At 38.4% G+C, this 10,944-nt stretch overlaps 1 protein-coding gene across 1 annotated transcript; it reads left to right on the top strand.

The window, feature by feature from the left end:
* Positions 1–3,395: 3,395 nt before the first annotated feature.
* dgcr6 (DiGeorge syndrome critical region gene 6) lies at positions 3,396–10,222 on the top strand. The gene is made up of 5 exons (XM_002932074.5): positions 3,396–3,537; positions 4,878–5,038; positions 5,766–5,866; positions 8,386–8,526; positions 9,393–10,222. Exons 1-5 carry the CDS (start codon positions 3,428–3,430, stop codon positions 9,474–9,476), a joined length of 597 nt encoding a protein of 198 aa, XP_002932120.1. The 5' UTR covers positions 3,396–3,427; the 3' UTR covers positions 9,477–10,222.
* Positions 10,223–10,944: the final 722 nt, after the last annotated feature.

Genomic DNA, 10,944 nt, shown 5'->3' with positions numbered 1-10,944 from the left:
TGCCATACTTTGCCTTCCATACCCTGCCTGTGTGTGCCATACTCTGCCTTCCCGACCCTGCCTGTGTGTGCCATACTCTGCCTTCCCTTCCCTGCCTGTGTGTGCCATACTCTGCCTTCCCTACCCTGCCTGTGTTTGACATACTCTGCCTTGCCTACCCTGCCTGTGTGTGCCATACTCTGCCTTGCCTACCCTGCCTGTGTGTATGGCACACACAGGCAGCCTACAGTGACACAATGCTGCCACTGCTCCTACAGTCTGCACAATAACTTTATATTAAAAAACTTTTTAATTGCAGTACCATCTCAGTATATGTTCTTTTTATAGTGTGAAGGGTTTATTTTTGGGTTTCTACTGCTCCTACAGTCTGTCTGAGGTATGAACAGGTGAACAATGTGGGTGATTACAGCCTGAGCCTGAGGTGTGAACAATGCAGGGGATGAACAATGTAGGGATTAAAAGGTGTGAACAACACAGGGGATTACATTTTTAAACAATACAGGGGGTTTACAGCCTGAATTTGAGGTGTTAACCATGCAGGGGGGGGCAGTTAATCTCAGTATTGATACCATTTAAAGCTTACACAAAGGTAAGTTATCAAAGCAGCCAGACAGGTGGGGGGCCACACAGAGGGGGGGTCGCAGGCCGCCAGTTGGACAGCACTGCTGTAAATTATACTCGCCTCTGGGTCTGTAGACCACTATCCTACTCCTGTATGTTACTGCACACTACTGGTAGTACATTAGTACATGGCAGGCTGTAGAAGCAGACCCCTGAACAGTTTTACCAATACATTCCAACTGTTTCACCACACAGCAAAGGCCTAGGTTTTGGACAGCAAAATTTTAGAGGAGTCCTGTAGCAGCAGGTGGCAACCCTATCTGTAATAAGGAAAGAGCTGTCAAAATCTCCAGCCTTACCAGTCAACAGTACAGCTCTGTTTGGGGTAGGCGCAGAAAAAAGTTCATGCAAACGTGGAAGAGAAGGTGCAATCAGCAAGGGGAGGTTGATATTGTTGGGGAAATTCAGTTAATGGAGACCACTTGAGGTGAAAGACAAAGTTTATTTGAAATGAACTCTGTGGATTACGACCTCACTGTTATGCAAACGGTTACGCAAAGGAGTATGGGAGTAAAAGAGATACATCATTATAAAAGGAGAACTAAACCATAAAAATAAACATGGATAGAAATGCTGTATTTTATATATGAACTTACTGCACCAACCTAAAGTTTAAGCATCTCTATAGCAGCAATGATTCAGGTCTTCAAAGTTGTGCACAGGGGTCACCATCTTGGATTTTGTTATGAGTCTCAGTGACTTTGCACATGTTCACTGTGGTCTGGGCAGCTGTAAAGAAGCTAAGCTAAGGGGGTCATCACAAATCATCAAGCAGAAAATGAGGTTCAAATGTCATAGAAGCTGATGCTAAAGGCTGATTATTAAATTCTGATGCAAACTACACTAGTTTCATAGCTGCCATGCAATGAGAATCTGAATTAATTACTAATCAGCCTTGTATTGTGATTTTCGCGAGTCCCTTTTGACAGCTCAACCTGCAGTCCCAGATTCTTACTGAAAAGTCCCTCGTTTCCCTTTGATCTCCTGCACTGAAGCTAAAAAAGATACAAATTTATTTAAAAGTAGCTTTTGGCAGAGAGCCCAGAAATCTTAATGAGCGTCACCTGCACTTAGAAACATTGTTTCTCACATTTAATTAAATAAGTAGCTTTTGGCAGAGAGCCCAGAAAGGTAAAAAGCCCCACCTGCACTGAGATACAATTGTAACTAATAAGCTAAACAGGTCTCTTGGAGGAACTGAGACTTGCAGCTTAAAGGGCAATTTCACCTTTTTCAGCAAAACTGTAATAACACAGAAAACCCCCAGAAATGTGTTCAAACTTTAAATAACCTGACAAATTAAGTGAAATGGGAGTGGTTTTTAGGCAAATGGCAGTGGTTACCTTGGGCTGGTGTAGAACCCCAAGCCATTATTCAGTATTTCTACTCTACTTCTTTGTTAAAGGAGACATATTGGATAAATGTAAAAAAACGTAATTTTGTAGGCAATTATGAATAATATACGGTGCTGGTTTCCCTTTGTTCTAAAAATTAATCCTATTTGTAACAATGGCCCCTTTATTGGAGCTCCCTATAGATCCTATCGCTTCTCTGTCCCAGTTTGAAATGAAGAGTGGGCGTGTCCTAATGGTCCCTGCCAGAAGCACAGTAGGGAGAGCCAATCACAGCCCTGCACTCACACAAGCACAGACAGGCTTCAGTTCCCTATCAGGTCAGCCTAGCTGCTGATTGGTTCCTATCCTACAGTGCAGTGTGCCGAGGGCCGCCGGCTCCCAAGCTCATCCAGAGAATTCAGCCAGCAGGAAGTGGAACGGATGGGCGGGGCTAGTGGGGTTTTGGTTAAATTTCTCAATAAATCAACCTGAAACACAATTTTTTTATGCACATTCCTTCTATATCAGTATAATTCACTGGTACATTCATCATTTTTATAGGATATGTCTCCTTTAAGCTTTAGTTCTCCATTAAGGAGTAAAAATAGTTACCAGTGGGTGAGCATAGAGACAGCTCTTCAAAGCACAGAAAGAAAACACAAAGAACTGATGGTGTAGCCAAACAGGTGACTCTACCCTCAAGGTCAGGGTAGAAGTGACCAAGGCTAGCTTAAGAACAGGATCCAAGTCAGGGGGCTATAGGGGAAAATACCTATACATAATTTTGTTCTCTATCAAGGTGCAAGTGGGACCACAGCACTAAGGGTATAAATCTGACCCTTCCTCAGTCTGTTAACTGTGGTTGTTACATCTCATTTGAAAATACTAACATATTTTTCTGCTTCTGTAAAACTATAAATAACATTGACTTTAAGCATAATTTTTACCTGCCAGGCTGCTAATATACCAGGCAGGCGGCACAGAAGAAATCATATTAAGCAGTAGCGCACTGTATCCTCCCAAATATACGTCTGAATTTACACCTAAAACGTTCCTGATTTGTATTTTGTATTTTATTATCAGCAGCTTTTGGACCCATTTATCATAAGCATCTCTGACACCCTGGCACTTACGTCAGTATAACATACTATACTACCAAGAGGCCGCTTGGGTTCCATCGTAGCAGGAAGCAAAAGGCAAAAAATATATGCGTTTCACGTAACTCCACCCACACCATATAGCCACACCTTTCCCTGATTCGTATTTCCGGCTTCAGCCTACTTTCGAATGCCAATATGCGTTAATTAATAAGAAAAGCAAATAACCCCTCTAATTTTATTCAATCCTATAGTAATTGTGTTTTGCCATGTAACAAATTTAAAGCATATACAGCAGCTCCCCGTCATCGATTTCGGTGCCCTTAATAAAAATGGCGTATTTCCGTTGTGACGTATACCGCGCAGTAACCCAACATGGCGGGGTATATGGGGATGTATGAGGAGCCCCGTGACATAACTCAGCAGCAGGAGAGACATTATTATCTTCTGTCAGAGCTGCAGAGCCTGGTGAAAGATCTCCCCAGGTAGTGTGCCACGGACATACCGCCATACTGCTCATGGGGGAGTTCTTGCTTTCTAAGCCTGCCTGGCCTTTTGGCTTGTATCAGCAGTTTATCACTTTGGGTTTTATTGTGAGCAGCCATAGTTATGGGTACCAGTCTGCCAGCTCCATTATAGTTCCTAATCTGTCTAAAAACTATCTTGAGAATACTTTTTTCCTATGTTTTCATTTTAAAACTACGTTTTTTTCTTGTTTATGAGGTAAAAAGAGCAAACAAAGAAAGTAAAGCTGCTCCATGTTTCTGGTTCTTACTAGATAGCTTATTATCTTCATTAGCAGGGAGGTTGTAAGCAAGATTAAAAAAAAACTTGCTGCTTTATCAGTTTTTTAAGTGTTTGCTTTTCAATTAAAAGCAGAATTAATTTTCAGTGTAAGGTCTGTTTATTTTACTCAATGTATGTGGACCCTTCAAGGCTAATGAAAATCCCATCTTTTGGCAGTAGCAATACATTTATTCAGTTAGGCTGATGCCACACGTGGCGTTTTTACGCTGCGTATTTTCTCAGCCTAAAAACGCCGCACAAGCCACACAGCCCTCGACTATGGAATTTTTCAGCCTAGTACTGGTGACATAGCAAATCCCGTTTCCATGGTGCTAATAGTGCAAAATAGTAAAAAACGCAGCGTATTTCAGCTAGGTCTGGCAGCTGCCTTTGTGTATACATAGGAATAGCTTGCTTTGCAAATACTGGTGTATTTCAGCCAAGGCTTGAAAAATCCGTGCTAAGGCGTTTTCTAACGCATTTACGCATTGTGTGGTTTGCTTCGAGTCTTTTAAAGTTATTTCTATGGATGATGATAATATCGTGCGTTTTTCAGCCGCTGAGAGAATTAGAAAATACGCAGCGTAAAAACGCCACGTGTGGCATCAGCCTTACTGCTCACATGGAGTGGAGGGCTTCAGTAAGTGATGGCCTCTTTTTACTACAGTTTCATGACTTGAAAGCAGCGCTTGCATACACCACAATATTGCATTAGTGAAATGCAGTAAACAACTAATTGTCCAATATGCACGTATTGCCAGCTTGAAATTGCTTGCTATCTATTTCAACAGTAATCATTCAGACTCACCAGTGGACTTGTGGGGTCACGAGAGCACACCCACATGTCTGGCTGTTGAAATAAATTGGGAGTGATTCTGAGAGAGCTATCGGCTCCCAAGCTGGGAATTGTTCTGATTGCAAAACACGAAGATTCTTATCATATTCCATTTCTTTAAAGTTTATAAATATGTGTCAGTGTGTATTGTAACAGTGCCTGTAAAATATGCAATCTTAACCAAAATGTCTTCTCTCACTATAGTTCGTGCCAACAGCGAATGTCTCACACCATACTAAGTGATTTGGCCTTAGCTCTTATTGATGGGACGGTTTTTGAAATAGTCCAAGGCTTGCTGGAAATTCAGCATCTAACAGAAAAAAATCTGTACAATCAACGATTAAAGCTACATGCAGAACACAGAGGTAATATAAGATGTTTTGAAAAAAGCCAATGTTTCAAGTTTCAAGTTTTATTGTCATATACAAATAACAATGAAGCATCATTACGGTAATGAAATTTTTTTGACCCATGTTCCTCCCAACTTTGCTATTACAATAGGGCCAAACAAGTTCTTTTCTGTTATGCGTGAAGCACTACACTTAAGACAGTGACTGATATGCATTAGTGTAGAAGTCTATGGCATGAATTTACAAAAAGTGGAGTAAAACAATTTCACCATATTCACAAATAGATATTAGGCTAAATTTTTTGGTGAAAGAAAGAGTTTGCTACTTTGCACTAGGCCTGTACAAAGATTTGTTTGCAGAGGGGCCCGGCACAGAGTAGTTACGTGGCTGAGTTATGGTTACATTTTATCATCTTTCTATACAGGCCCTCTCCTATTCATATTACAGCCTCTAATTCATACCACTGATTGGTTACTGGGGTAAATTGGATCCTAGCAACCAGACAGTTGCTGAAATTCCAAACTGGAGAGCTGCTAAAGAAAATAATAAATCAGCAACCACACATAATAAAAAAAAAAATGCTCAATTCCGAAAGTGTCCCAAAATATCATCATACTATTACACATACTAAAAGGTGAACAACCCCTGTAACCATGAGGATAAGTTTCCTTTACTAGTTAATATTATTGACTGTTAGAAAAGAAATCCTTTGATCAACATTAATTCTTTAATGTTTTGAAAGGCTTAAAACAAGATCTTCTACGCAAGCATAGAGAAGCTCAACAGTCCTGCAAAGCGCACAATTTTCAAGTACTCAAAGCCACCCAGCAGAGAGAGCTAGAGGTGAGTGATTCTGTTTATTCTATCAGCCTCGTGCAGAAGATATGGGATCCCAAAAGCAATTCTGCTGTTTGATTAGTTTTTTAAGATTAATTTCCAAGGTCTAATTTGTATCACAATGGCCTGGACCCAGGAGATACTTTTACTTGGAATAATGTTATTGTGTGTCTGTGTAGTTATCCCATGTAATAATGTCCATGTATTGACAAAATCTGCTTTTTAAAGGAAAATTACATTTCTGACATTATATTTTGTTTCTTAAATATTTACTTTTCTGGCTTTGAATATTCAAATATTGATCTGTGCAGTACTTGTGTTACTTACGGCTACTCTGCATCTAGTGGTTTCTATCATATTCCTTATTTCACCCACCTTAGGGAGCACAAGTGCTAATTTAAAGTGCCAGTTAGATACTGGTAAATTAACATATAACTTAGTCAGCAGCAGCAGAGTATCTTTGTGTATATGTATATGGAAACAAAAAAATAATATATACCTGAAAATGTGTTCCACTTTCCAATTTTCTCCAACTATAAATCTGTTGAACACTTTATAAAGCTAGGAACTGTAATAGTGCTCAGGCATGCATAAATTTGCAATATCACCACTTTGGGATTTTCCAAAGAAATGTTTTGATATTTCATGTTTGAGTTATTAGTCCAAATAGTCAAAGTTTGGTAATATTTCACATTTATTTGTAGGATAGGTTTTTGTACAATAAATATGGTTGCAGTAGCAATAACAATAAAACTAAAAATTTCTGAACATTTTACTTGTGCAATGAAATGAATGTGCAATACTCAAATGCAACCAGCAGGTGTCAGGATGTGTTAACATTACCTACTACTTATGGCTATACAATAGGGTAACTTCTGATAGGATAGTGTTGATGCACAGTCATAACAGCTGAAGCAAATAATACAAGACAAAGGCCAGTTTGCAAAACAAAAAGGTAATTTTACATATTACGAGTTGTTACAGCAATTTGTACTTTCGGGCAGTGGAGAATGAGCTGAAATTTCTCCTAAGCAGCACAGCCAGCAGCTGTCAAACCATCATTACTAATTGCTGTCTGATCAGAGGGGACAACAGGACAAACTTGTGTCTTAATTTCTGAAATGGTTCGAAATTTCTAGCGCAAGTAAATCGTTGATATGTTTATGAACTCAAAAATCAATTTTTGTTTTTTAGTCTCAGAAACACCTTTATGAAACTCGTTTGGTCCACAATCCAAATACAGCATTAAGGCTAGGAAATTTTTCCACACACACAATTTTTTTTGGGGTAGATGATACACAGGTCCATCAGTTAGTGACTTGGACGAAAGTGGTGTATTCCTAGTACTTTAAGAATACACAGAACAGGTAGAGCTGCAAGGGAAAGTAAGCGCAATAGTAAACATGAAAGAATGTATGCATTCTGCTTTAGAACTATTATAGTTAGAATTTCCTTGTCCTTAAAGTAAGTATTGCAGAGTTCAACATTATCAGATTTACTGTACAGTGCCATAAAGCAGCATGTTCCATTTAAATAAGGAGCAGCTACCAGTGGAATAACCATGGTTGGACTGAGACCCATGAGTGGACTGTGACAGTCACAATCCCAGTAAGTCTTACCTGGGATGATCTGCAATTGTTTGTTTGAGAGAGCACAAATAAAAACAGCCTAACAAGAAAGTCCACTGTATGGTAGCTCCAGGGTCCTTAGAAACTAGCCATTAGCATTTGCTATGTTCAGGACAGTTTTATATTTTATATGATTTGGACCCTGGATTATAAGGAAGAGGTTTGTAGCAATTCTTGTGTTCAGGTTGTGAACATGTGTGTTGTACTTATAGCCCAAACTAATTTCAATTATAAAGTTGATTTATTTTGTGGGATATTTTATAAAGCTATAGGCATGTTAGGTGCCAATTGTCAAGTTCAGGTGCCAACACACACTATAAATATTAATAAACCTCTATGATCTGTGCCATTTACACATTGTAAATATAAGCAAACTTTACTTAACTTTGTGGCTTTCAGCATTTGTTGACTTTATTAACTTACGAAACATGTTAATCCTTATTTTTCCTTGCCTTAAGAAATGGTTTCATCTTCAAGTTAATACATCTTTTATTATTACATCTCAGTTTATGTACTTTATGTACTTCAATTATGTTCAGGGGCCCGCCCCAGCTGCAACAGTTAATTGGGATTGGAATACATGTGGAAAGCAGCCTTATCTGAAATTAAAGGGGTTTTGGCTTAAGTCCAGATGAAATTCTGTGTGTGGCATACAGCAAAAATACACTCTATTTTTCAGAGGCTGTCAGGTATGTTTATCTTCCAGGTTTCTCCTATATGATCTTCCAGGTTTCTCCATATGGATATACATAACAGGACATCCCACAAGCTGAGGATAACTCAGTAACAAGAATAGGTGGTTCTGATCTGTGTTTAAATTGCATGAATGTACATTTCTAGGAGCAATTTAATATATTTTTGATGTTGTGAGTGAATTATTTTTCTGCTTTTTTTCAGTCTCTTGAGCAGCGCATTAAAGAAGAGCAACGAATGATGGATGAGAAAATTGTTCTGGAATTAGATCAGAAAGTGATAGATCAGCAAACCACCCTGGAAAAAGCAGGAGTTTCTGGCTTCTATATAACAAAAAATCCCCAGGTATTTCATATCACTATAACGCTTTTATGTTTAGACCTTCTTTGCCATCAACGAACTGTATAGGAATACGCTTTTGTAAAGTTACTGCTGTCCATTTTGTTCACAAGAAAGCCTCAGATCAGACATTGGCACCCCGTAGACTTCTGAATTGTTGTTAGAATTACAACTATGAAGACCTAATATTTTTCTCTTATTCTTCTCTTTTCCTAATTTTAAAATAAAGAAAACTATGTACACCTTAGGCCCACAAACATGCACCACTGAACACCACAGAACACAGTATTGTAGGTGACTTTTAAATCCCAAATTTTCCAGGCATCAGATCTAAAAGATAGAGGTTCAAGGGTTTTTAAAACAGGAATGTAACCCCAATGCTATATAACATTCCATAGCAGCTATTGCTGGCTTCATTGATTGTATGTTTTTTAGGGCCTCATTCCAACTGTGTATTGAAAATCTTAGGGCAAAGTCAGGCCTTGCATACGGTCCAATTCTTTCCACTTGCGTTTGGTAGGCAGGCAGAGAGAAGCATATACACTTTCATCAGCAACTCCGTGTAGCTGTACTCAGGCCAAAGCTGTGTCTGTCAGTGTAGCTACACAGAGCTGCTGATGTTCTTTTCTCCATCTACAAGCAGACCATATACAAGGTCTGACTTTGTCCTTAGGACTTATGTTTCTAAGCACTGCATAGATATGTGGTGTTATATAAATACTTTAAGATTATACCACAAATCAGAGAGTGAATTCGAAGGCTATTCTGCAGGAGTCAGTCTCTGATTTAGCTGTTCCTGCATTGGGTTAATCCAATATGTGTGCCTGGTGGGGACCTGAGGCTAACATTCTCTTTTTTTTCTGCTCTTCTAGGAGCTGATGCTCCAAATGAATATACTGGAGCTAATCCAGAAGCTGCAACAAAAGGAATCCCTGTCAAACAAAATATACCCTTAAGTCTAAAGGAACAGATTCTGCACTTTTTCTTTCTGAAAAAAACTGTACATAATGCTATAAAACTGTAAATAAGGCTGTAATGCTGATGTTTCTGTTAGGTCAGAGTCTAATTTCCTTTATATGTCTAAACTTTTCATTTGTATATAATGAACAGCAGCATTAATGGTTAAATATTTATGATGACAACATTTTTCTTTTTAAACAAAACTGTGTATGTCAGGCATGTGTTCTAAGGTTTTTCCTCCTAAGGAACAAGTGGGAGGAGAAAAGAATAATTTTGCCGTTTCAGTTCCTATCCCTGAGAACAGAGGCAGTCCAAATTTGGGGGAGAGATGCTTACGGATTCCTTCAAGTGGGGAGATATTGAGCTAAAATGTTCACAGTTGCAAAAATACACATAAAGCCTTTTCAACATATGCCTTTTGAGGCTTCATTGAAGTGTATATTGTGCTATATCAGTAATGTACTTTTTTTTTAAAGAATTATTAAAGCTATGTTTGAATGTGATATTTATTTTTTGCTTATACAACACATTTGAATTGTCTATAAAAGTAAAGACAAACTAAATACCTGTTTTGTGAAAAAAGTGTTAATTTAAAGGAATTGTAAATATGCCATGGAATGTGGCATTGCAGCTTATTGCTGGCATACTTCCTAAGGTCAGCTGATATGCTCATCATGTATACATGTCTGTCAGTTTATACTGTTGGCAGAATAAAACGTACTTACTTATGCCTTAACTAATATGTAACATTATGGCTGTCTTATTTTTACTTCTAATAATTGATGCTTCATTTATAGCAAAAAATAGCAGTCCTGTCTTTATTTACAGCAGGGATATACAATCAGATACAAGATATGAATTCTAGCTGCTGCAGAAATGGCAAATGCACTGTGTAAAAAAAAAAAATATGAAATCATCAGTTTGTAAATACAAAAGGGGGTAATTATGTGATACAAACGTTACTTAACTGCATAATACTTCTTAGACAACCAGAAGCATTCCTTTAGAGGGCCTTTGTCTACCTTTAGAAAATACAATGAAAATACATGAAAGATATGTGTTTTTATTTTTTTTTTGTATACCATTGGTTACAGAAAAGATTGTTCGTTCCCTCCACTCACGTTCAGAGCTGAATTGTCTGATATGGAGGTAGAAACAATATGGATTCTACCTCCACCTGACGATTCAACCCTAAACACAGATTTTACTTGGGCGCATTCAATGGTGCCTAAGCAAAATCTCTCGTCCCGCCCGATTGACGAGATGAGAGATATTCAAAGCTTTTGCGATATCGTTCGTCTCGATGATCCACCATACATGTACCAAATATCGTACAAAACTAGGTTTTGTACCATAATAACGGCGCATGTATGGCCAGCTTTAATACTGGTTTGTAAAGCCCAATGTCTCCTAAATGTGCCAATATCAGATATGCATAATTCTAGAGATTTCTGACTTCTAGTG

This window comes from Xenopus tropicalis, chromosome 1 (assembly GCF_000004195.4).
Source record: "Xenopus tropicalis strain Nigerian chromosome 1, UCB_Xtro_10.0, whole genome shotgun sequence".
In the NCBI taxonomy this organism is placed as follows: Eukaryota; Metazoa; Chordata; class Amphibia; order Anura; family Pipidae; genus Xenopus; species Xenopus tropicalis.
This window is presented reverse-complemented; position numbering and strand designations above follow the sequence as displayed.